The 26,692-nt window shown below is 43.9% G+C and overlaps 1 protein-coding gene across 50 annotated transcripts in view; it reads left to right on the top strand.

Moving 5' to 3' along the window:
• Nucleotides 1-5,556: 5,556 nt before the first annotated feature.
• The window catches only part of MAP4K4 (mitogen-activated protein kinase kinase kinase kinase 4), a 185,696-nt gene continuing 164,560 nt past the window's right edge, over nt 5,557-26,692 (top strand). For 49 of the 50 annotated variants that reach the window (XM_070511601.1, XM_070511599.1, XM_070511586.1 and 46 more), the window contains exons 1-2: nt 5,558-5,783; nt 6,088-6,153. In XM_070511601.1, the coding sequence (XP_070367702.1) occupies nt 5,727-5,783; nt 6,088-6,153 (123 nt within the window). In that variant the 5' untranslated portion in view covers nt 5,558-5,726. Of the gene's footprint in view, nt 5,784-6,087; nt 6,154-26,692 lie in introns of all 50 variants that reach the window. The other variant, XM_044773001.2, reaches the window with a different exon arrangement.

Raw genomic sequence — 26,692 nt, 5'->3', positions numbered from 1 at the left:
CACTTCCTCTTCTCCTTCACTTGTGCTTCCTGGGATCAGCTCCCAAATCCTTGTCTCAGGATCTGATCTGGGGAGACCCGAACTAAAGACAACTTCCTCATCACAGAAGTGACAACATCCACAGCCCTGGTAGCTAGGGCAGGATGTCTGTCTTGCCTTTGGTCTGCTTCTTCTTTTGTTGCCCTTTGATATGCTTCTGCACCCCACACCTTCCATCCTGTTGTGCACTAGAATATGTAGTTGCTTCCTTTTAATTCAACTGATACACTAGTTAAGAAAGGTTCTGAATCTCTCTACCAGTGCTCAAAGATGGCCTTCAAAGGGCTAAGCTTTGCTACTGAATCTACAGCACTCCTCATGTTCCATTAAATTCCATTGCTTTTGTCAACCCTCTTCCACTCTTGCTAAGAGGTCTGAACAGTTGCACTGGGTAGGCACTTCAAGAAATGGTACTGAACTGACAGTGGGAAATGACAGTCACGAGGGTGATACGGGAAACAGCAGCCTAGGAGGGAGATTTAGAGAAAGCTTGGAGGAGAAGGAAGAGACGGTTTCTGAGTTGAGCTGGAGGTGATGGAGAGAATTTGGCTAGGCAGAGGAGAAGGGTGGTCTGAGCTCGGCCTCAATGTCATGAGTTTAGGGCTGAGGCCAAGGTTATATAAATTAGAGTCTCTAAGGCCCTAAGAGGCCCTTTGATCATTTCCATCCAATCCCCTAAGCTTACGTGTTAGAACACTGAGGGGCAGAGAGGGTAAGCATTTGCTCAACACCTTGTCCTTGAGAGAAGAAGGACTGAGATCTCTGACCCCTAAGCCTATGCTTTTCCCTTTCTGAGCTTTATCTGAACACATCTCACCACTGTTTCCTTTGTTTGACTCAACTCCCCTTGCTCGTCACTACTTCCATCATTTATTTCTGGTTGACCTAAGTCCTCAGTGACCCTGAGCCTTTAAATTATATGGATGTAGTCCAGTTTCACAGCTCTGTGGCCCTCCTTGCCCTGCCTCATTCTGAGGCTGAAATCAGTTTCCATCAATATTTTTGCAACAAAGAAACAACTAGGAAATAAGTAAAATGATGTACAGGGAGTTGTCATTATTGGCTTCTTGCACAATTAAGCTCCCCCTGGAATTTCTGTGACTAGGACATAAAATTTCCACAGCTGGGTGTGAGATGAGTGCCAGTCTGGCCCATCCTACCCTGGGAGGACGCACATATATGTAGCCCATGGCCTGCTGAACTCATGGCATCTTACCTCCCATCCAAGCTTTTGAAAGCCACGGCTAGGCTGTTTCTCCCTTGACTTAATTGATAATCTGGGTTCTGTTTTTAACCCCCATATTGCCCATGCTCAATTTTGTGTTCTTGTCCCACTTAACCTATCTAGCTTTATCTCTCAGGGTCCTCCGAACTGAGTCCTCTGACCCAGTGTGGCCAGTTTCCTCATTATTTTAACTTCTCCTTCTTTGCCCCAGAGAGCTATTTTTTCCTCCAGCCTAAAATGCCAAATTAGTATTTATTTTCCAAATTGTTATCTTGATTATCTTTTTGGGTGGGTTTATTTTGTATTTGCTTTTTTTTTTAGATTTTTAATTTTTTTCCTTTTTCTCCCCAAGCCCCCCCGGGACATAGTTGTATATTCTTAGTTGTGGGTCCTTCTAGTTGTGGCATATGGGACGCTGCCTCAGCATGTCTTGATGAGTGGTGCCATGTCCACCCAGGATCCGGACCGGTGAAACCCTGGGCTGCTGCAGCAGAGTGCACGAACTTAACCACTTGGCCACGGGGCTGGCCCTATTTTGTATTTTCAAATAGATTTTGGAGGACAATGGCCATGACTTCGGTCTGCTTCCTGACATCACGTATTGCATAGGGCTTGTAATGGACTGAATGTTTGTGTCCCCTGATATGTGGAAATCCTAACCCCCAGTGTGGCTGTATGCCCCCAGAGATGGGGCCTCTAAGGAAATAATTAAGGTTAAGTTCATAAGGTCATAATAGAGGGGCCCTGATGCGATAGGATAGGTGTCTTTATAAGAAGAGACACTGGAGAGCTTGTTCTTTCTCTCTGTACTAGCACTGGGGAAAGCCCATGTTGAGCACACAGTAAGAAAGTGGCTGTCTGCAAGCCAGGAAGAGAGCTCTCACCAGAAACCAAATCAGCTGGAATCTTGATCTCGGACTTCTAGCCTCCAGAACTGTGAGAAAATACATTTCTGTTACTTAAGCCACCCAATCTATGGTATTTTGTTATGGAGCCTGAGCTAACACACGCGTGTTGATTGAGAACATGGCCCCTACCCTTGGAGCTCAAGCAGAGTTGCAAGCTGGGCAGGTGTACACTGCTTCTGCATGACAAGTTAACCAACTTTGCACAGAGGCCAAAACCAAACCTCCCTCCGACACCACTCAGGCAACTCCTTTCCTTTCCTCTGTTCATGACAGCAGTCCCCTAATTGTGAACAAGGCTTTGAACCACAAGCACATCTTTTATCTCCTTGTCTACACTGCCTCTGGTATCCCATCAAATGCTAAGCCTTAAGAGAGTCTACTGGCCCAAGACCTCTTGCATCTCCTTTCTCCAGGCCTTGTTACCCGGGCCTGTGCTCTTGAGACTGACTCTTAACTGTTCTCTTTACCTCTAGTCTTCATCTAGTATATAGAAGAGGAAACAGAGGCTCAGAAGTTAAGCAACATATGCAAGGTTGCACAACTAATAAGTTCTAGAACTGGGTTCAAACTCAGTTCAGCTTTGCCCCCAATCCAGGATACTCTCCACTAGAACTGTTTAGTGCTCTTTCCATCCAGCTAGAATTTACAATGCTCTCCCTTTAACTATGGCTATTTAGGAAACTCGTCCACCTATTGTCAGACTGTAAGCTCTTTGAGGGGAGGCTGTCAGAATCTTCCTTATATCCTGGGCGACGGCTAAGCCAGTGCCTTGCACTGGGTAGGCACTTCAAGAAATGGTACTGAACTGACAGTGGGAAATGACAGTCACGAGGGTGATACGGGAAACAGCAGCTTAGGAGGGAGATTTAGAGAAAGCTTGGAGGAGAAGGAAGAGACGGTTTCTGAGTTGAGCTGGAGGTGATGGAGAGAATTTGGCTAGGCAGAGGAGAAGGGTGGTCTGAGCTCGGCCTCAATGTCATGAGTTTAGAGCTGAGGTTACAAGCCTGTGGAGGGACGCTGACTTGAGGGGCCTTGGCATTCCTGCGTTGAGTTAAGCTGTGCACACCTTAAGCTGTGAAGTCACTTAACTTCTTTAGATGTTGGTTTCCTAATGCACAAAGTGGGAAAAATAGGAGTACCTATGATTCGAGGTTAATGTGAAGAACAATGAGATCATATATGTAAAGAACTCAGTGTGTTGTCTGGACCCAACACATGTTATCTATTGTTAATAATAAACCGCTACTAGGGCCAGCCACGAGGCGGAGTGGTTAAGTTCATGCACTCTGCTTCAGTGGCCCAGGGTTTTGCCAGTTCAGATCCTGGGTGTGGACCTAGCACCGCTCATCAAGCCGTGCTGAAGTGGTGTCCCACATGCCACAACTAGAAGGACCCACAGCCAAAATATACAAGTATGTACTGGGGGGCTTTGCGGAGAAGAAAGAAAAATTTTTTAAAAAATTAAAAAAAAAATAAACCACTACTAAAATATTACTGGTAGCATTATGGTCTGAAGTTCACATGTGTACCAATCTAGCTCTGAGTAAATTGTTTAATTTACACTCATAGATAATGCCATTGCTGTTGATAAATTAAAAAACAAAAGCATTTAAAAACACTGCTAAATTCATAGGAACACTTTGGTTACTGTGATTTTCCTAATCAATGGATTCCAGGAGTCCCTGAATATATTTAGCCTCACAAAAGATTCTCAGAGTCGAAAATCTTGGAAACCAAACTGTTGGGAGGCAGGCGAGTGCTAACATGTTCGGGTAGAAGACTAACTTGGGGCATCAGAGACTGGGATTTTGGGAATAGGCTGACCTGGTGAGAGTCCCTGTTCCACCTCCAGGCTGTGCTTTAAGGAACTTAGTCACAGTCCTCATCTTCCAGTCCTTTGGTTTCCTCATCCCTAAAATGAGGACAGCATCACTCCAGGGCTACCGGAGGGATTAGACTGAATACTGTATTAAAGCAAGAATCGGTAGGTAATGATGACGGTGATGTGTGTGGAGCCTAATTGTGAAGGAACTGGATTTTCTTCCTGGGAGGCTCCTGTTCTCAAAGTGCGATCCCTTTATCAGCAGTGTTAGCACCATCCGAGAATTTGTTAGAAATGCAGATTCTCAGGCCTATCCGAGGCCTGAGGAATCGGAAACTCAGCAGCCCGGATGGGCAGTCAGTGCTTTTACAGTCCCTCCTGGTAATTCCCATGCACTCAGGTTTGAGAACCTGCTGTGAGGCAATAGCGAGCCATTCAAAGTTTTTGTCCAGTGAGTGATGTGATAAAAACGATTGTTGTGCACAGACGGCATATTCTTGTTCAATAGGATTAATCTGCCTAACTACTGACTAGCTTCCAAAGTTGCTGGACCTGTTGTTTACCAATTCTTAGTGATCTCTAGGCACAAAACTTGGGTTACCACTTGTGGCCCCAAACACAGGGCTCACCTACTGAGCGAGGTAAGGAACTCAGCACAAGGCAATCAGAGAAGCTGTTTTGGATTCTGTTTCCACTGCAAGTGGACCGGGCAGCCAAGTGATGCTCAGCAAATCCCGCAACGACAACCGTGCCACAAATTTAGCTCGGAAAAGAAGAGAAAGGAAAAGAAGAGCCGGGAGAGAAACCGGAAATGAGGGTCTTAAGGGTGCAGAATCTGGTGGTGGGGGATGGGAATGAGACGAAGCGGGGCGAGAAGAAAGGGCGGACCCTCCTCTGCGAGGATACAGCCTCTTCGGAAGCGTCCCCTCGGAGCGGGGCGCGGCGGGCCGCCGGGGAGGGACACAGCCTCTCCCCGCGGGGCGGGCCGCCGGCCTCCGTGCGCTGGGGGCCAGGTCAATTTTCCTTCCTTTATTGTCAGCGCGAGGCGGGGCGTGTCCGTCCCTCGGCACCTGGCCGGGGACAGCCCCTGCGCGTCCCCTCTCACCGGGCCGTCTCGGCGAGCGCCGCGCGGCCGCGCCCGCGGCCCGGCCATTGTTCGGGCCCCACCCCTGATGAATATTCACGCCGCGCGCCGCCCGCCGCCCGCTGACCTCCCCCGGGCTTCGGCGGGGAGCGCGTTTCCGCCCGCTTTTCCTGCCCGGGAAGGCGAGGGGGAGCTGTTCGCCCTCCTCGGCGTCGGTTGGGGTGTCCCGTTTCTCCTCCCCGCGCCGCGCCCCCGCCCGCGCCCGCGCCCCGCCCCCGCCGCCCGGGTTATCTTTGTCTCGCAGCCTCGCGCTCGGCGCTCAGCTCTCGGCGCCGCCGCGGCCCCTCGCTCCGGGCCGTCCTCGAGGCGCGGCGCGGGCGCCGGGGCCGAGGCGGCGGGCGACGCCCGGGGGCCTGCCGGCCGCCCGCGCCATGGTGTGAGCGCGCCGTCCCGCGCACGCCCCGCGCGCCCCCGCGCCGCCCGGGCCGCCGAGCCCGCAGCCCGCCGCCCGCCGCCCCCGGCCTCGCGAGGCGGAGTCGGGCCGCCTGGCTCCCTGCGAGGCGGCGCCGCCGGCGGCCTGGCCTGGGACTGAGAGAGAGAGAGAGAGAGATTTATTGTGACTCTTTTCTTTTGGTGGAAAAAGGGAAAATGGCGAACGACTCCCCTGCAAAAAGTCTGGTGGACATCGACCTCTCCTCCCTGCGGGTGAGTGGCCGCGGCGGGCCCGGCGCGGGCAGCGGGCAGCGGGGCCGCGCCCTGGCCGCCGGGCGCTCGGGCGCCGCCGCGGGGGCCCCTTTGTCTGCCGGTGGCGGCGTGTGGGGGACGCGGGGCGACCCTCCGCCGCGCCCCCTCCCGAGCCCCGAGTGCCGAGCCCCGGAGCCCCGAGCGCGGCGCGGCCCTCGGGCGCTGGGGACCGCGCGGCAGAGCGCCCCTCCTTTGTAACCGCCCCGCTGGCTGGATTCATTGTTGTGCTGCCTTTCGATTCTAACCCTCCCTCCTTCTTCTCCAGGATCCTGCTGGGATTTTCGAGCTGGTGGAAGTGGTGGGAAATGGCACCTATGGACAAGTCTATAAGGTCGGTGCGGGGCGCCGTCTTTGTTTCCCGGGGCCTGCTGAAACTTCTTGCGGGGGGACTAGGACGGGGTGATGAACGCGCTGCTGACTGGAGGCCACGCCGCTGGGCCGGAGTTGGGATGGGGGTCTCGCCTTGCAGTCCCTGTGTTTTTCAACAGTTTATGTTCAGACTGGCCTTAGGAGACCTTGTTTCCTGGCTTTGAGATAAGGAAATAAGCTACGCTCTTAGGCATGCACTTTTTTCAGTAAGATGGGAGAGCATTTTTTCATAAGACAACCTTAATTTTGTCTTTTCCCCCAAATCTGACCTCTGAGTTTGAGTGTTAATTATAGTTCAGTAGAGGCAGGCCTTGCTTATGATGATCCTAAAGCTCTGCCTTGGCCGTCTTGAAAATTGTCATCGTGTTTCCTCGTTTGAATGCTTGCCAAGTGCTCACGGTGCGGAGTTTGGTGTTACCTGGGACTCCTTTATAACTCGATCATACATTCTAGGCATGGATACGTATTTTGGGGAAGCAGGGAGGGGTATGTGTTTGGGCAACAGGAGCAGGAAGAATTACAGTGTGAGGATTATAAAGTCTGAATTCCAGGAATAACCTGTTTGACAGGTGTGTAATTGAAACAGAAATGGAGGAGAGCTGGGAGTAAAGAGGATGTCCAGATTGCACATCCACCCCGGGTCTTTCTCTCTTCTTTTACCCCCCGCTCCCCCCCCCCCCGCCTCCCCCTCGCCCCTCCCCCCCGTAAATGAACCTAACAAATCTGGAGACTTAGGAGTCCGCCCTGAGTAGCGGACATCTGATGTGACTGCTGTTCATTTTATCCAGTGCACATTCTGGGGATTATGAAAGAGCTGTAGGCAGTGGAGGCGCAGGCCTTGAAAATTTGAAACAGAATATTAAATTCTCCTTGTCTTGATTTGTTTCTTATTACTGAACGTTTTCTAAAAGTTATCTGCGCTGGGGGTGTTTTCTGGTTGTTAGAGTCGGTACAAGGTTGGGATGGAAGAAAAGAGCTTATGAAGCAGGGCTTTGTGGTTTCCCATGAAGAACTGTCATTGTCTCATTAAAAAATGGAGGGGAGGGGGTTGGAAGCTGACTGTAGATATTTTCTTAGGCTAAATTAAGTGTGGATCCTATTGTCTCTTTTCTACTTTGTGACTAGCGTTTATCTGTCACTTGAACGCCTGTGCCCTGCCCCAGCTTCCCCTGGCCTGGGCTGTGTACTGGCCTGTGGTCTGAACTTGAGTCAGTATTCTTAGGTGATCTCAAGTGAATTAGCCTGTGTTTTGTTGGTTAACTGTTGGGGCCGGGGCCAGATTTTTGAATTTGAAAGGGAGCCCTGTTAACTCAGCCTGCTGGGCTCAACTGAATTTGGAAGGCTTTGGAAAATTTTGGAAAAGATTGTGTTGCAACTCTCTTGAGTGGCCTGGTAACTGGCTTAAAGGCATTCTCCTCGGCCCCAGTGTTTGTTTAAGCACCAGTGGGTTTTTTGTAACCCAGTTTTTCTGGCCAAATCTAAGTGGCAAGTGTGGTCTTCCAAGTGAGTTAGCCAAAGCTTGTTTTTGACCTGGTTACACAGTAGTTGGATTGTTTGTACCTTCTTCAGTCTGCATGGATGTGAAGGGCAGTGAAGTAAACTGGAAGCCAACAGGCTGTTTTTAAACTGTAGGAGAAAAGAAAGAATGAAACCTGAATGTATATTAGTTGGTTTGAGAGGTGGGAGCTCTTGATGGTAACACTTTGGGCAGATTGGTTGTTAAGTGTTCCCCTCCTCGTTTCCTCTCGGGTTCCATCCTCTCCTTCCCCCAAGCTTTTGAACTAGATGTGCTGAGCACTACAATTGGGCAGCCTTCGGGAGACTGGCAGCGACACAACTCTCTGACTACAAAGTCTGTACAGTTGAGGAGAAATTCTCAAATTATGCAAACCTAAGGAATTAAGAAATCTGTGCAAAGATGGCATATGATCATGAACAAAATAGTGCCTGAGATGTTGCTCGCCAGCTGTTCCATTTTGTTATTATGGAAAATGTCAGACATACACAAGGAGGGAGACTAGATCACCCAGCTTAACAGTTAGCAGCACATGACTGATCTGCCTTCATCTGCAGTCTCCCGCTCCTCCATTAGCTTACTGGAAAGCCTGGACAACCATCTCCCCCGTAAATACTTGACTGCGTCTCTTTTTTGTTTTTTAGATAATCACAATGCCATTCTCACACCTAAAAATTAATTCCTTAGTATCACATAGTCGGTGTTAACATTTTCCTGATTGTTTCTTACATGTTTCCTTACTGTTGCACGAGATTCTTTAAGATTTGTGAACCGATGCTGGGAACTTTAGTCTTAGAGATGATGGAAATAGTAGGGGCAGTTAACCTCTGCATTTTCTTCTCCCTTTAAACATGTAATTTCTAGAACCATTTGCATTATGCTTAGGAGTTTTGTTGGCATGATTTGCATATACCGATTTGGGGATTAGATTATTAACACTCTAGTATTTGTTTATTGCTGCTAAACATCCATTAGTGTGAACAGCATCAGGGTTTGTAAATATTTGTGACTAATTTGTTATTTATAAAGAATTTTTTTTAAAAACATAATTTCAGGTAAAACAGCTGTAAGCTGAACAGCCTGTAGTCCTAATTTACTTCATTGTTATATATTTTTTCTATGAACTTTTCATTTTTTAGTGATAGTGGTTGCTTATTTTGAGGAGACTATATTTCTGTGAAGTGGATGAGTAGAAAGAGGGAGTTTTCTGAGTTTTGATATCTTCTATGAAAATGGCTTTTTTAAGGGATAGTTTATGATTTTTCTATATCTCTGACAAAAATGGTAAATAGTCTGGGTATTGTTGAACGGTATATAGCTTTGTCTTAAAAAAAGGGAGTTTGAAACACAGGGTATATTCTATTTAGAGAAATCTGTTTTTTGCCTCAGGTTTTTGAGAGATCTTACGGGAAGGATACTCATAAATTAAAACTTAAAAACATTGTGAATTTCTGTTCACGAGGTTGCCTTCAGATTACCTTAGAGTATTTATAAGAAAAGAAGTGTCTATGGGCTAATCTTGTGCGTGTTGAATAAATATAGTGAATTTGAATTATTTTCATCAAAGGGGGACAGTGTTAGTGTGAAAAATCAAAACCAGAAAGAATAAAAGTTTGTTTTTGTGTTATTGGACTTTATTATTTTTAAGATTTGACCGTTTTTGTTTTTTTCTTGGGGCAACTGCTGTTATTTTGTGTTTTGTGAGCATGCAGTGGCTGGCGTTGGAAAACCTCTTCCCTAGGAGGAGGGAGATCCTGCGTCTGGAAGGGCCCAGTGAGGAGTGAGAGGGGTTAGAATCCAGGAGGTGCAGTGTCTGGAGTCAGGGCTTACTGACGGGAGGGATGCAGCCTCCCTGAGGACTGAGCGCCTTGACCCTATCTGACCCTGTTCTTGGAGGAAGGGTAGGCTGTAGACCTGGGAGGCTGAGGAGGAGAGTACTCTAGGCCCAAAGATGGCAGGCAGAACCGACACTGAGAGTTTGCCACCCGTTGGGCACTGTGCTATGCTGTCCCCCTCATTCATTGAAGAAGGCTGAGGGTGACCTTTGGGAATGGCAGGGGGTTTAGGGAGTAGTGGGCATCTCTGGGAGAGCTTATTTGCACACGAGTTGAGGAGGGACCTCATTCTTTGAACATTGAGGAGCCGGTGAAAGTTTTGTTGGGATTGGCAATCCCTGGGGGTAGGAGATGTGCTGGAAGATGTTGCTCTTCCTCGGAAGATGTTTACGGAGGAGCAGGTGAGATGACTGGCCCAGGACAGTGGTCCTGAAGAGAGGGGGTGAAGGGTGAGCGAGGCAGGGTAGAGGTGGTGATGGTAGAGAGGAAGAGGGGTGGGCTGGATTCTTGGGCATTCCTCCTTGCTAAGTTTGATGTACTGAATTCACTTGTTCCCTGCAGCTTTGGTGTGGCCCTTTAAATGGGTACACTGTTTGCCCACTGGCTTAGGAGGAGCCTGGGGATTTGTGAAAGTGCTAAAATTACCTTTGATTGCTCAGCAATCAAGTGCCATATAAATCGTGTACCTTTTAAAAATCGTTAGTCTAACATTTTGGAGTAAGCACTTAAACTTCTGTGAGGGCTTCTCTAAATGTTATCGTCTAAGAGTAGCATCTCTTATTCTTAACTGGAGGTAAAGACGTCCCGTGGGGCACAATGAATTCTGTAGGGCTAGATGTTTTCATTCTGAAGAGGGTCGATCTGCTGCCGAGGGGCATGTACAGACTTGTTCTCAGATGGAGTTCCTTCATGCTCGAGGCATTCTGGCCTTGGGTGATGTGGGAGGAGGCCAGCCTTCTGGAACACATGTTGGCGTGTAGCTCTCTTAAAAAATATCAACCCCAACCTTCCAAAAACTGTTTTGAAACTGAACAAAGTCGGGAAAATAAAAAACCTTACAGAAGTTCCAGCCACTGTTGGTCTGGGTGCTGAAGCCAGCTGTTGACTAGAGGGCAGCACTAATATGAGACAGCCGGGGAGGCTCGCTCCCCAGCGTAAGTACAGGTCTGTTACCAGCACGGAGGTGAAACGTACAAAAGTGCAGACTGTCTGACAGTTGACATTAGAGGCAAGGGCTTATTCCACAGTAAGGTCTCACAATCAAACACCGCTTATTTAGAATTTTAAGGGTTGAAACAATTTTAGGTCACTACCTTACCTTTTAAAATTGGTGTTTTAAAAACTTTGTTTCTCTCACAAGTAGATAGATATATAGTTAGTGGATCACAGGTCATCCTGTGAAGAACTTGCAAGTAATTGCTTTGAATATTTACTACAGATGTTTTTCATGAATTCAAGTTGGTTTCTGTAATACTAGTCTGAATTACCAGTGTTAAAATATTAAGATATATTTAATATTTAATTTAGGGCCAATTACTAGATTATCAGGCATTAGAGACTCCCAAGTACTTATTTAACTTTTGGAAGGTTTGGTTGACAGTTATTTTGTCTGATAATGTGATAACACGAGAATTGAATCGGGATAAATTTTTTGGATATTTGGAGGGATGGCTCGGAAGAGAACAGAGAAGGCCAGGGTAGTGTTACCAGTGAGCAGTGGGGCAGCTGTGTGCTCTTAGGTTTTATAATGTCGTACAACTGTTCGCCAGACAGAATCTGACACTGTTAGGAGGCCGGGTCAGTAATGAAAGTCTGCTGGCGTCATTCAGAAGAGAAGTGATGTGTCGGAGGTAATGAGTTGGGAGGCACTTTTTTTCCATAAGAATTTCAAAAAGAAGGGCAGAAAAAGTTTTAGGACTTCCCAAGTTTTAAAAACTGGGATCTTAGACATTCTCACATCTATGTAGCATTATGAGGAACTTAGAACTCAGTTGGGGAGACAAGCTGCAAAATGATGAACCACACGGGCGGTCTCCTGCCACTTAACTGCTCACTGTGCTAGTACCCAGCTGGCACTGGCCCCGTTCTGTGTGTTAGGTAGACAGACAGAAGTGAAGGAAGCAGGCAATACTTTTACCCTCTAGGAACTCAGGAAAGCCTGATGCATGGGCACGAAATGCCAACTGTGTAACAACTATCAGTCCTGTGATGTCAGCCTCCCCATGTGCTCCACCAGCGCACTTGCTGCAGACACAGCGTGTGCGTGGCGCCCCGGTGCTTTCTCAGCCTCGGCAGCGCTTCTCTGTGCTGTGAAGTAGAGTACAGACAGATGACTGGAAAAGTAAAGTGAAAAGGCAGACGTATAAAGAACCAGCCCAGATCTTTTTATTAATAGAGTCAAAGGACAGAGTGTTAACCTGAATTTACTATGGAAGTTTTTAGACAGTTATTCTCAGGGGCTGCAATGATCTTGTTGAGGACCCCAGCGAGCGGGGCACTTGGAGGAGCACTGAACTGGCTTGAGTGGATCCTGTGCAGGGCTCTTCATGTGTTGTGTTAGCAAGCTGCGGAGCTGGGGGCCGCTGACCCCGCCCAGCACTTCTCCCACCTGGGGAAGTAGGGAGCCAGGGCACGTGCTGCTTAAAGCTTTGTGCTTAATTTGCTTTTGATCCCTGGGGCGTTGTAACTGTCTTAAGTATGGCCAAGTATTGACGAATTAGCCTATCAAATTTAAATAATTAAGAGAAAAAACCCCTACTTTTATGATAATGTCTTAAAAACTTTATTGTATTATATGATAAATAGGGCCTTAAAACACTTATCAAAGTTATAAATGCACATAGTAACAATCAAGTGATACTGAAATTCTTATATCAAACTTGGAGTTATCCTTGTCCCAAGAGGCATCAATTTTCAGTGTGTTTAGTTTCTGCGTCTGAAATTTACTGCCATATTTTTAAATTATCTGCTTATGTCGCTATTTCTTATCAGTTTTCTGCATTTATTGACTTCTTGTAGCAGTAGTTAAAAGTAGTTCCAGTTGTTGAATTACTAGTGTAGCTCTACAGCAGTTGAATACTTAGCTCTTATACTCGCCCGCTCCCTTAAATGAGTATATCATAATTTTGGGTTAAAGTGTTAATTTTTTATATTATTGTGACTATGTAAATGCCATTGGTCTCTGAGGCAAGCAGTCTAAAAAGATTGCATTTCCTTTTTTAAACACTCCTTCCCCTTTGCATTGTCTTACTTTTTCATTTGAGTGGTTTTCTGTGTACCTGTCATACTTCTCCCCTCAAACGTCTGGCAAAGGTAAGCCTTTATCAGCAGTTTTCCAAATGCTTAAGTACGTCAGATAATTTATTGTTTCAGATAACCTATTGATTCCACTTTTTTTCTCCTCGGGAGGTAGCTCAGAGCTGGCCAGGTACGGTCACCGCCTAGACCTGGTGCATTGCTGTTGTCCTGGAACGTCTCTGTTTCCTGGATGTCGCAGTCTTCTTTTTTAGTTTACTACCTTATTTTCCTGAAGCACATCCTTCAGTAGCTTTATAAGAAAGGGTGTAAGTGTAAAGGTTTCCTAGGATGGCTGAAAATGTCTTTATTCTTCCTTCACATGAGATTTATGTTAGCTGGTGGAAAATATTCTAGGTTGAATATTCATTTTTCCCTTGGAATTTTGAAGACATTGCTCATTTGTTTGAGTGTGACCTGTTTTAAACTTCTTTGGGGAAGCTTTTAGGATATTCTCTTTATTCCTGATGTTCTTAGATTTTCTGAGTGTCTTTTGTTGTCATTCACTGTTCTAAGTACTTATTTCTTTTTATCTGGAGATGCCCTTTTTTTCCTGGGAGATTTTTTTATTCTCCCCTCCAACTTTTCGGCTTTCTATTTCTTGAAGTCTCATTAGTCACCTCTTCAATTTCTTTTCTTCTACTATTAGGTTTTTTTTTTTTTTGTCTTTTTGCTCTATTATGAGATGTCTTTGACTTTATATTTCACTATTTCTATTGAATTTTTAAGTTTATCATATTTTTTAATTTATAAGAGCAGTTCTCTTACACACTGTTTTTTTTTGTTTTTAAAGCTTTTTTTATTTTCCCTTTTTCTCCCCAAAGCCCCCTGGTACATAGTTGTATATTCTAGTTGTAGATCCTTTTAGTTCTGCTATGTGGGACGCCACCTCAGCATGGCTTGATGAGTGGTGCTAGGTCCATGCCAGGATCCAAATTGGTGAAACCTTGGGCCACCATAGTGGAGCGTGCAAACTTAACCACTCAGCCACGGGGCCCGCCCCTGCATTTATCATCTATTCTTTCATGGATATATCTCTTATCTCTCTAAGGATATTGAGTGTAGATTTTTCTGTTTGGTTGGCTTTCTTGTGCTCCTGCATTTTTTCCCTGTTTCCTCCAGATTTCATTTTTCCTGTTTGTGTATTTTGGCCTTTATCTCTAATGCTGAAAATTTTCCTTAAATGCCTGGAGATTTGTGGCTCTGCTCATATTTACGAGTAAGGAACTGGAAATGAATTGGAGGCTGAGTGTATATGGTCAGGAGGTTGTTGACTGGAGGTTACTTCAGTGTAAGGAGGACAGGCGGCCATCAGTATGTTCTCGTGGATGGGGAACCCCACTTCTAAATAGCTGTAGGTCTTTTCTTTGGGGTCAGTTTCACTAAGAAGAAGGCTCAGGCTTTTTCTATGTAGGGCCTATAGTATGTCTCTTTATTGGAGTTCTGGGGTTCAGGGTGAAAGAAGGAGGCTGTGATCCTACAGTCTTAATATCTTAACTTTTCAACCCACCAAAGTGTCCCACTGCTTTGCCTCATGTCCCTTCATCTGGAGCATTTCTCCTTCAGTTTCTTCAGGCACTAAACCTCTGGTTTCTTATGGGTGTGGAGTGATGTAGGATAGTCACCAGACTGTGTGAGCTAGAGAACGGGGACCTGGGGCATTCAGTCACTAAATACCAATTCTCCTGATTTTAGGTATTAGTTGCTTCCAAATGATAATCTTCTCAGGATTCTATGTGGCAAATTGCCTGACATTTGGTGTCCTTCTCAGTAGGCACTTAGGTTGTACCATTTTCCTCTTTACTAAGTGAATTACCGCTCTATCCTTTTTTGGCTGTCAAAACCTGATAGAAATGATCTCTGCTGTCCTCACTTCCCCTTTGTCTCTTTATTATTCTGTTTACCTTAGATCATTTGTTATGAGAATTAACCCTTGTGACTCATGCTATCCCTTCACCAGACTAGAAGTTGTATCTTTGATTTTAAACTTATGGTTTTGCTCAGGTGTTTGTTACTTTTCATACAGATCAGTAACAATAACAAAAATAACAGCAACACAAAAGATGAAAACAGGAATAAAGCAGTGCCTTAGTGCGTGACCTCTGGGCTGATCCTTCATTTGGGAGATAGGAGCCCAGAGAGATGAGGACGAGGAGAAGGAAGAGTGAGACGGGATGCCTCGCAGTGCGATGTTCTGTGTTAGCAGGCTAGCTGCTCTAAACAAGCCTTCAGGAGAGAGAGATTTGTTCAACAGGTGTTTTTTTTTTAACAGGTTTATTGAGGTAAATTTTGTGTATCATGCAGTTCACCCATTTCAAGCCTACATTTCAATGATTTTTAGTAAATTTAGTGAGTGGTGTAACCATCACCGCAAATCAGTGCTAGAACGCTTTAATCACCCTAGCAAGATCCCTCATACACCCCTTTACAGTTAATCCCTGTTCCAGCCCAGAGCCCCAGACAACCACTGATCTATTTTCTGTCTCTCTAAATTTGCCTTTTTTGAACAGTTCACGTAAATAGAATCATACAGCGCGTGGTCTCTGGTGTCTGGTTTCTTTCACTTTGCATGCTGTTTTTGGGGTTCATCTGCACTGTAGGTGTGGTAGTTACTTCCTTTTTGGTGCCGAGTAGCTTTCCAGTGTGTGGATGTGCTGCGTCTGTCTCTCTGTTCACCAGTTGGTGGATGGGGTATTTGTTTCTAGTGTTTGGCTCTTGTGAATACTGCTTTCAGCAGGTGTTTTGGGCTGGTATCCTGGACGTATTCAGAAGAGCTGCCTGATGGAACTGCACTTGGAGTCTTACAGAGGCAGGAGAAAAGAGTGGGGATTTACCTGCCTGGGTCTTCCCATTTCTCGGCAGTATGACCAAACACCTCCCAGTTCTGATGACCCTGCTTGCGTGTCTGCTTCCCTGAAGCCTTTACCTTCCCCACTCTCATTATTAGTCATCGCTGTGACTTTAAGTCATTTCTTTAAACATGAATACGGTTTCTTATCGCTGTAACGGCAAATGGTTCGCTATCTGTGAGGTCACAGCTATCAGGAACTAGGCCAAACCTGTTTTTCCTTCTCACTGTTTTTTTGGGGGATTCCACTGTGTAATAGCCACTCATTCGCCATGTGATGCTAAAGACTGGAGTTTTGCTTTATCCCAGGCAGAAGCTATTGACTCGCCAGGATTTAAGAAACAAAACAAAATCTATTGTATTTGGTCAGAAGGATATATACCAAGTTAAATACATGATTTGTTATAAGAGGGAATATGATTACTCATTTGATTTGCTTCAAGTGTGCCTTTTAGAGTATTTTTCTCATTTTTTTATTCTGAACTACTTTTATGATGTCATAATTTTATTAGGGATTTATTGCATTCAGATCAATTTAATAATTTACTAGTTAAATTTAATAATAGTATACTTTTTAAAAATTCTCATTCTTAGAGCTTTCATTCTTGCCTGCTTCTGATAGTAAGAGAATTCTGTTGATGACCAGAACCGTCCCCCCATCAGTTTGTCTGAGACCCTCTTTATGTAATTGCTGTGTAGTTTTATGACTATTTAGTTTGGAGATCTCAAGTCAGAGACGAAATATTCCCTGAGTTAGGGCTGTACATCCAGTGGCCATAGGATTTATTGGGGAGCCCAAGTTGGGCACCGAGCGTTGCCTGAAGTTGAGGATGTGTGCTCAGGTGATTCACTGGTGTATTCACTCACCTGCTGGGCCATGCCTTAAATCCTAGGGCCTTTCCTGTTTGACTTGGCTTTTTAGGGTATCTCTCTTCTCTCTGTGTACATATGTTCTCTCATCTGTTCTTGTTGCTCCTTCCCTTAGTTCCCAGGGAAAATTTGTGGATGTTCAACTCTACTCTTTAGTGGTTTGAGGGCTTAGTATCTGTTTTGTGTTTTCACTGTTTGTAGTAGATGTTTTGAGCCTGCTCTGCTGGGCAAGGTCATTTATTACTCAGCTACTTAATGCATACATGATATGTGCCAGGCACCATGCGGGGCTTGCTCACTGCTAACGATGACCAAGAAGAACAGTTAGCTTGTGCCTTTGTGGAGCACACAGCGAGCAATTTTAAGAGGATGATACTGCAGATGGGAAGAGCAGGGTCTATGGGAGAGTAGAACTAAGCTGGATCTGATAAAGTAGATATGGTGGTATGTACAGTGAAGCTTTATGATTTGAATTCAGATTCTCTGGATGAGGCATAGATAGGTGTGGATCAGTGAAGAGCCGGCCTGTAGTTAATACAAGCCACTGAGCTGACGACTAGTCGCCTTGGTTAATAGAACTTTGAATAAAGATAGGAGGGGTGTGTTCCATTGATTATGGTAATTGCTGGCCTCTTTCAGTTGCCTTGAGCCGTCCATCTCTTGGGAGGCCTTGCGTTTGACATCTGGTGCTGTTTTGGTGTTCGTTACTGTTTTGAATCTCTTGCATCAGTTGGGAGTTATCAGCTTATCCATTTAGAACCCTCAGCATCCTCTTAGAGAGGTAGCCCCTCTCAGAGTGTCCTGTGAGCAACGTCTGGAGTGTTTTGGTGAATAGATGGTCCAAAGTAGGCCACAGGCTGCCCTGCACTTAGGAGAGACCTCTTTATTCAGCTTCTTGCCCCCTTGACCTTAGGGCTGGAAGAGACCTCTGTAAAATGGGAACAGTGGTGTACAGCTTTGTGGTAGTCAGATAGTTCTTAATCACTTTCTGGAGTTCAGATTGTACAAGGAAATGACTTAAAAGATGAAGTTTTGCGTTTCTTTTCAGGCGCTGTGTTTGCCTTTTGATAATGCAGACAAAAGATAGTTTTGTTTTCTTGACCCTATTGAGTGAAATGGTTTTGTGGGCTTTTTTGAAAAAATTTGGTATTGAGTGAAATATTTCTACCTTTTCTCTAATTGTACTGGAAAGAAGGCCTTTTTAATTACCAGTGCTAGCCATCAAAGTGTGAAATTCTTTGTGTTTTAATTTTGTTTAAACAAGGCCTCTGTCATTCATCATCCCCAGTTTGCTACTCAGTTGGCTGAAAATATATATTCTCCTTTTTACTTATATGAAAAAAGTGATTTGAAATGCTAAATTTTACAGGGGATGTTGATTTTTTTTCTCTTGACCTTTATTCTGTGTTTCGTTTCTTTCTGGCGCTCTGCCGAGGACTTGGTATCATTGGTAGTTTGTCTTTTTCCCTTTTTTTCTGCTTTGTTTTACATTAATTGTTTTTATGATTCAATTTTCTGCCTTATTAGCTATAATGTCTACTTATATTTTATAGGTTGCTTTAGGGTTTATAGTACACACTTAACCTGTTACAGTTTACCTTCAGGTGATAGATACTTCATGTATATATATATATATGTATATGAACATTAGATAATAGTATTACTTCCATTTCTTCTTACTTGGCCTTATAATATTTTTGTTATACATTTTACTTTTATATGTGTTACAAATATTGAAATGTATTGGTGTTATTTTTGTTTAAACAGTCAACTATCTTTTAAAAAGATGTAAATAGTAAGGAATAAAAACCTAATACATCTACCCATGTGTTTAGAGCACCTCTGGTGCTCTTCACTCCTTGTAAAGATCCGTATTTCTCTCTGGAACCATTTTCCTTTTTCCTGAAGAATTTTATCATTTTTTTGTAGGATAGGTCTGCTGGTGATGATTTCTTTCAGCTTTTGTATGTGTGAAAACTTTTTGTGCTTTCATTTTTGAATGATACTTTTGCTGAGTATAGAATTCTAGGTTGCTAGGTTTTTTTCTTTCGATATTTTAAAGATGTTATTCCACTCTCTTCTTACTTGCATTGTTTCCACTGAGAAAGCTGTCTTTATTTTGTTCCTTTGTATCTGTATATGTCATTTTTTTCTGACTGCTTTTAAGATTTTTGCCTTTGTCCCTAGTTTGGAGCAGTTCGATTATGATGTGTCTTGGTGTACTTTTCTTCATGTTTCTTGTACTTGGGGTTTGTGAGCTTCTTGGATCTTTGCCTTTGGAGGTTGCCTCAAATTTGGAAAAGTTTTGGCCACTATTTCTTCAATTTTTTTTCCCTCACCTCCCTTTCCCCTTCTTAGGCTTGGAGACTCCCATTGCGTGTTTGTTAGGCCACATGAAGTTGTCTCACAGCTCAGTGATGCATCTTTAATTTTCCTTTTGGGCTTCACTTTGGCTAGTTTCTTTTGCTGTGCCTTCATGTTAACTTATCTTTTCTTCTTCAGCATTAATTCTGCCCTTAATCCATCCAGTGTACTTTTCATCTCAGACATTGTATTTTTTAATTTCTAGAAGATTTAGGTCTTTTAAAATATTTTCTGGGTCTCTACTTAACTTTTTGAACTTATGGAATACAGTTAAAATAGCTGTTTTGTCTGTAATTCTGATATCTCTGTCAGTACTGGGTTGGTTTTGGTAGATTATTTTCATCGCTGGTTGTTTCCTGTCTGGTAGTCTTTGAGTGGATGCCAGACATTATGAGTGTTGCCTTCTTGGGTGCTGAGTGCCTTTGTGCTCCTATAAGTACCCTTGAGCTTTGTTCTGGGGTACAGTTAAGTTACATGGATCCTTTTGTGTCTTGCTTTTATGAGTTTTGTTAAGGAGGTCTGGAGGACTGGTCAGTCTAGTGCTGATTATGCCCTACTGCTCAGGCAAGACCATTCTGGGTACTCAATTCCCCGTGATTTCTGAGTTTTTCGTTTGTGTGGTGGGAACAGGCACTCTTCCCATCCCTGTGTCAGCACCTCTACTGTTCCTTCCAATCATTTTGGATTTGAATTTCCCCCAGCCTTGGGTAGTTTCCTCACATGCCTGTGGTGATCGTTACTTGGCTGAATACACAGAGGTCCCTCTGCAGAGCTTGGGAGTTCTTCTCTTTGTGCACCTCTCTTCTCTGGTACTCTCTCACCTGGAACTCCAGCTACTTTGGTATATCTGGACTCTCAGCTCCTTCTCCTCAAGTAAGGGAGTATGCCAGACTCTGGGTTTTCTCTCCCTGTGTCATGCCCAAAAATTTTGAAAAGGGAGTAAGTCCAGGCAGTTGTGTGGCTCACCTCATTTGTGTCCTATCTCTCAGAGATCCCTCACTACTTGACTACTTGATCTCTATTTTCTTGAAAACCTTTGTTTCGTAAATTTTGTATGGATTTGTTTTGGTTGTTTCAAGTGGGAGGGTAAATCCAGCCCTGTTTACTCCGTCTTGGCAAGAAGTAGAAGTCTAATAGTATATCCAGTCTTTCTTCTTTATTCACCATTCATTCGTTATGAGACATCAGCAACACGGCAAACTGAAAACAACCCTCCTCCCTTTTTGATGAGCGTGGTGGGGAATAGGAGGAGAAAAACCTTGGATTGTAAAAACACCGTTTTTTAAAAATAGTTTATTGAGAAGTAATTCAAACACCATAGCATTCACCCATTTACAGTCTACAGTTCAGTGGCTTTTAGTATATTCCTAGAGTTCTGCAGTCATAGTCACATTTTAGAACATACTCATCACTCCAGAAAAGAAACCCCATACCCCAGTCTTCCTGTCACTGCCTCTCTCGCTTCCCTCACCTCAGCGGTGGGCTACCACTCATCTGCTTTCTGTGTCTCCGGATTTGCCTCTTCATGTAAAAGGAATCAAACAATACGTGTTTTATGACTGGCTCATTTCACTTAGCATGTTTTCAAGGTTCATCCATGTTGTGTGTGTTGGTACTTCATTTCTTTCTGTTGCAGAGTAATATTCCATTCTATGGATATACCACATTTTGTGTGTTAATCAGTTGATGGGCATGTGGGTTGTTTCTACTTTTGGGCTATTGGGAATAGCCCTGCTCTGAACATTTGTGTCCAAGTTTTTGTGTGGACTGTGCTCCCATTCTCTTGAGTATGTATGTAGGAGTAGAACTGCCTGGCCGTAGGGTAACTCTGTGTCTCACCTTTGGTATACCTGCTAGACTGTTTTCCAAAGCAGCTCTACCATTTTACATTCCTACCAGCAGTGTATGAAGATTTCATTTTCTCCACGTCTTTGCCAATACCTGTAGTTATGTGTCTTTTTGATTATAACCATCATAGTGATATTTTATTTTAGTGGTTTTGATTTGCATTTCTCTGATGACTAATGATGTCGAGCATCTTTTCATATGCTCGTTGGCCATTTGAATATCTTCTTTGGAGAAATGTTATCCAGAGCCTTTGCCCATTTTTAAATTATGTTTGTTTTTTAATAATTTTTGAGTTGTAAGAGATCTTTATGTATTCTAGATTCAAGTCTTTTGCCAAATATATATATGTCTTGCAAAATTTTTGTCCCATTCTGTGGGTTGACTTTTCACTTTCTGTTTTGCTGGGAAAGATTTGCCCCCAGCTGACATCTGTTGCCAACCTTCCTTCCTCTTTTGTTTTTCTTTTTCCCCCTCCCCAAAGCCCAACCCCAGTATATAGTTGTATATTCTAGTTGTGAGTCTTTCTAGTTTTTCTGTGTGAGCTGCTGCCACAGCATGGCTACTGACAGACGAGTGGTGTGGTTCTGCACCTAGGAACCGAACCTGGGCTGCCAAATGGGAGCACGCTGAACTTTAACCACTGGGCCAGCAGGGCTGGCTCATGACTTTTCACTTTCTTGATGGTGTACTTTGAAGCACAAAAGCTTTTAGTTTTGATGAAGTCCAACTTATCTGTTTCTTTTGTTACTTGTGCTTTTCTAAGAAACCCCTGCCTAAGCCAAGGTTATAAAGATTTATTCCTGTGTTCTCTTCTAAGTTTTATGGTTTTAGCTCTTATTTAGTTCTTTGACCCATGTTGAATTAATTTTTATAGATGATGTTGAGTAGGAGTGCAGCTTCCTTCATTTGCATGGGGGCTATCCAGGACTCCTAGCACCATTTGTTGAAAGCACTATTCTTTTCCCATTCAGTTGCCTTGGGGCACTTGTTGAAAACCAATTGATCTTAAATATGAGAGCTTCTGAACTTTTTATTCTTTTTGAAACTTCTGGACTCTTAACCCTATTCCACTGATCTCTGTGTTTATCCTGTGTCCCATACCATGCTATCTTGATTGCTGTAGGTTTGTAGTAAGTTTTGAAATTGGGACGTGTGACTCCTCCAACTTCGTTCTTCAGAAGAACCTATTGACGTTACTAATCTTTTTACTAATGACTGACTCTAGCATGTACTTCCGGAGAAGCTTTTTTTGCAGTTGCCAAAAGTTTTGTGAATTGGAACTTACTCCTCTCATGATTAAAAGCCCTACTATTTTGCAGACTAATATCTGTTCATACATATGTACATATGACAGTAGACACACTCCCCCATATTTGTGAGACAGTGTCTAGAGATATTCCTGAATCCTCTTCCCCCTGCAAATGCATTAGAGAATAATTTAATAATGTCTCTGATTCTTTCAGAATCTAATATCCCTATAAGTTAAGTACCAGGTAGCACAGAAGAGGAACAAATAAAAGATCTAAGGACAGGGAACCAAGTCACGATATCTAGATGCAGAATAGCTTTACTAGATTGTTTTGCCATTTCTTATAAAAATTTCACTGTAAAAAGTCTAGGGGGATCAAAGACTCTGGCCCTGAACCACTAAGAAATAGTTTGCCTTGAACTTCAAGAGTTGATTAATCAAAAATTTCTGTTAAACCAAAATCTTTGCTATGCTTAAAATACTTCATCTAAGAGGAAAAATGTGCTTTGCTCACACAGTATTCCAGTTTGACAATGATAAATGACAAAGTTCCTAATCTCCCATCACCCTGACCTCAGGAAGAGTAACAAATACCCAGGGAGCTTTCCATTCCAATTACAGTCTGGAAACTCAGCTGGCCTTGTGACAAGAGCAGGTTGTTCACTATCTTTAAGAAGCTCGCTCACACGATACAGATAAATCTTGATCTAATCCAGAGCGTTCAAGAAACAAGGGGACTTGAATGCACTTTGGAAGCCTGACGGTACCACATAAATGCTAGATAATCAAGTCTTGTCAGGTGGAGTTTAACTTTGATTATTCTCATACTCAAAACATAGTTTTCATTTAACTTTTTCAACTGCTTGTTTATAAGCAAAAGAGGAACTACCCAGAACACAGATTTCATTCAGGCAACTTGTTCTGAATTACAGGAAAGGAAGATTTTGCTAAAATGCGTTTTCTCTATGTATGAAGAAATTTCTGTTGAGAAATGAACTTTAACTCTGAGAAAATTATGCCATCTCTATGCAACATATTTATACTTGAGAGACATAATCGTCTTTTATTTCAAAAGAGCTTCTTTGAAGAAAGCTCCTCTCCTCCAAAAAAGAGTATAAAAAATATATTCTACGACTGTCTTAGATAACTAATCATAAGAACTCTGTCTTCTGTTTCATAAACAAACTATGGGAAAACGGTTCTTTCTGTGCAGTTCAACACTGGCATCAACCAATGCTGGATGAAAATGGCAAGTAAAACTCCTCCTTCAGTCATTTGCAGAACTCCTCTGCACATCCCGATCGTTATTTCCACGTGTGCTCATTAAACCTTAGGGCTGGGAGGAGGCTTGACGATTATCTGGTTCAGACTCCGATGAAAGAGTAGATCTGAGGTCTGTTCTGCAGAGGCTGCAGGCCCCTTCCAAAATCACAGAGCTCATCAGTCACAGACGTGGGCCCGAAACCGACCTCCTCCTACTTAAAAATCAGTTCAAAAGATTACTTGCCATCCAACATTTCTTCTGTGAATCCCTCAATAATTTTTCATTTTTCAGAGATTGTGGTAAAAATATGGGACCACGAGAACAAATGTGTGTGAACTCCACACCTGTGTTGCTTTGCTTGAGCTCCTCTACCAGAATGCCACAGACCGGGGGCCTTAAACCACAGAAATTGATTTCTCACCGTACTAGTGGCTGGAAGTCCAACATCAAGGTGTTGGCAGGTTTGGGTCCTCCTGAGGCCTCTCTCCTTGGCTTGCAGATAGATTGCTGCTGCCTTGCTATGCCCTCGAGTGGTCTTTCCTCCCTGCAGGTGCATCCCTGGTGACTTGATGTGTCCAAATTTTCTCCTCCTGTAAGGATACCAGTCAATCCGAACAACCTCAGTTTAACTTAATCAACTCTTTTTTTTTTTTTTTTTGAGGAAGATTAGCCCTGAGCTAACATCTGCTGCCAGTCCTCCTCCTTTTGCTGAGGAAGACTGGCCCTGAGCTAACATCCCTGCCCATCTTCCTCTACTTTATATGTGGGGCGCCTGCCACAGCATGGCTTGCCCAGCTGTGCCATGTCTGCACTCGGGATCTGAACTGGTGAACCCCAGGCGGCCAAAGTGGAACGTGCATGTTTAACCACTGCGTCACTGGGCTGGTCCCCTTAATCAACTCTTTAAAAGGTCCTGTCTCCAAATACAGTCACATTCTGAGGTATGGGGGGCTAGGGCTTCGACATACACATTTTTTGGGGAGAGGGGACACAGTTCAATCCATGACAATACTATGAAATTTTCTTCACAGTAGAGACAAAAAATAACTGTGTTCTTAAGTACTGAAGATTTATTAACTGATAAATTAAGAATTTCATTGTTTAAAATGAAATATATGTGGTCGTCTGTTCAGATAGCATATTTTATTCAACGCAAAAATTCTACAGACTCGATTGTAGGTGGTGGAGATACAGAATTGGCAAAGAGACACAGCTCGTGCTTTCATGGAGTTTAAGAAGACGGAAAATAAACATATCAGTTGGCCTTTTCTGGGTGACACACCGCCCCCAAGACTGTAATGGCTTAAAGCAGCCGTCGTTTTGCTTGCTGGCAGTTCTGTGGGTGAGCAGTTTGGCCTGGCGCAGGTTCTGCGTGGTGGTTGCTGGTTTCCCCCCGGGACCTTCAGGCAGCTGCAGTCACCTGCCCGCTCCCCGGGAGCCGCGCGCTGTGAGACGGGCTGGCAGACTTCAAACACCCTGTCCTTTCCTTTGACCACTGTTTTCTTTGTCACATCTCACTTCTTTCTTTCTCTTCCTTTTGTTCTTCATTAAGGAATATTAAAAAGGTTTTGGATATTGTGCAAGATTCTGTTTTTGGGGATTGAGGTGGAGATATAATGCTGATCTTTTTTAGTATCTTCATTTTACAAAAAAAGTCTAATCATCATTAGTTGTGGTGTTACCACATGTCCTGTTTTACAAGTAGGATTTTTTAATCTATCTATTTGGATAGGGTGATAATAGTAAAATATACGTATGTCGTCAGTTGCTTTGGTTTAGGCGTTCGAGTGCCTGGATTCCCTGATGGCAGCACTAGAACTGCTTTTCTTGGCTCAGCAGGAAATGAGAGTGGGGCACGGGCCAGAGGAAGCTTTCAGTCTGCAGGCTCCTCGTTGGTTGTTTAGGAGAGTAAGCGAACTTTGTTTCCTTCCCTAAAGTGTTGGTTAGAAGGAGAAATGAGATTGTCTCCAGGTAAACTCACCAGATTGTATCTGCTGCTTATGTGTCAAAAGATGAAGTTTGAAGATGAGTTTCCGTTCTTAGGCAGAAGAAAACAGATGGTGAGATTTGAGGGTTAAGTGCCTGAGGTTAAGGCTCTCATACGGTAACTGTTAATTTCTTTATATGTAGGGAAAAGAACAAACTCTCAGCTTGAATTAATCAGTTATTTTTAAAATTGGTAGCCTCTTCTCGTTAGAGGAAAAGTTGACATGGGCTCCATTACCAGGTGATTTTTAGCTTCACTGGGTTGGGTACATGGGGAATGTCTGGGGTATCTGTCTACAGCGCACAAGCCATTTGTTTGACAGTTGAGGGTATTCCACACACAGTGATTATGGTGGGTTTAGAAAAGAATCAAGATGTGCTAAGCTCAGTGAGAACTCATTAGCCTTTGATAATGTGATTATATAAATTAATGGAAATGGAGAGGTGAAGACTCAGAAGAGGAAAAAATGCTGACGTTGAGGGCTGGACTGATTTGTGGGAGTTTTGGAACCAACATGCTTTGTTTGAATTAGTAGAGCGCTCTCGGGTAGGATCCTAGGATCCTCTCTAGGATACGTTGAAAACATGATCGCCAACCTGAGTACTGACTCCATGAGATCTTTTATATACATTTCCTCACTTTTATCCTTATTTTACGTATGCATAGAGAGGTTAAGTAATTTGCCTAAAGTCACGTAGCTGGTAAGCAGTGGAGAAACCAGATCTTGAGGACTTTCAGTCTTGACTTTCCAGTTTAGCACTTAACCTGTCAATACCCTGGGTCGCAGTCTGGCCAACAGTCGAGTTCACAGACAAGATGTGACTAGGAAGAGAGAAGCTAGGAGGGCTTGGGGCCCTGGATGACAATGGGAAGCGGGAGCAGGTGGCAATTATAGGTGGGGTTGAGAGGCAAATGAGGGCAGCCCGCAAGTTTTCCTTTTTGCCTAGTTTTCTGTGCCTAGTTCAGTGCTTCTCAGACTTGAATGTACACCTGGATCAGCTGGGGCACTTTTTAACATGCCGGTTCTGATTCAGCAGCTCTGCGGTGGGGCCTGAGATCATGCATTTCTCATATGCTCCCAGGTGATGTAAATCAATTTTACACTTTGAATACTGAGGACCCAGGTGGGCAAAGAAGTTAGAGCAAGAAGTGTGGGTAGTTAGCAGCTGATTTAGACATTTCATTGGAGCGTGTCTGTTAGGGTGGCTTATTTGGGCAAGGATTATGTTTTATCTGTGTGGTGTAAAGTGTCTTGGGTATGTGTCAAAATTGATTTTGTGAATGCGCTGTCACTTTCAGTTGGGATTCTAATCTCTGAGAACCACAGGATGTTTATGTAGGGAAGGCTGTTAGAGACTATGCATCTGGCTGCTTAGGTTACAGATGTGGCCTGGTCAGGTCCAGGGTCACAGAGGTCTGGGGGTTC

Source organism: Equus asinus, chromosome 6 (genome assembly GCF_041296235.1).
Source record: "Equus asinus isolate D_3611 breed Donkey chromosome 6, EquAss-T2T_v2, whole genome shotgun sequence".
NCBI lineage: Eukaryota > Metazoa > Chordata > Mammalia > Perissodactyla > Equidae > Equus > Equus asinus.
Note: the sequence above shows the minus strand (reverse complement) of the source record. Positions and strands in the feature narration are given on the sequence as shown.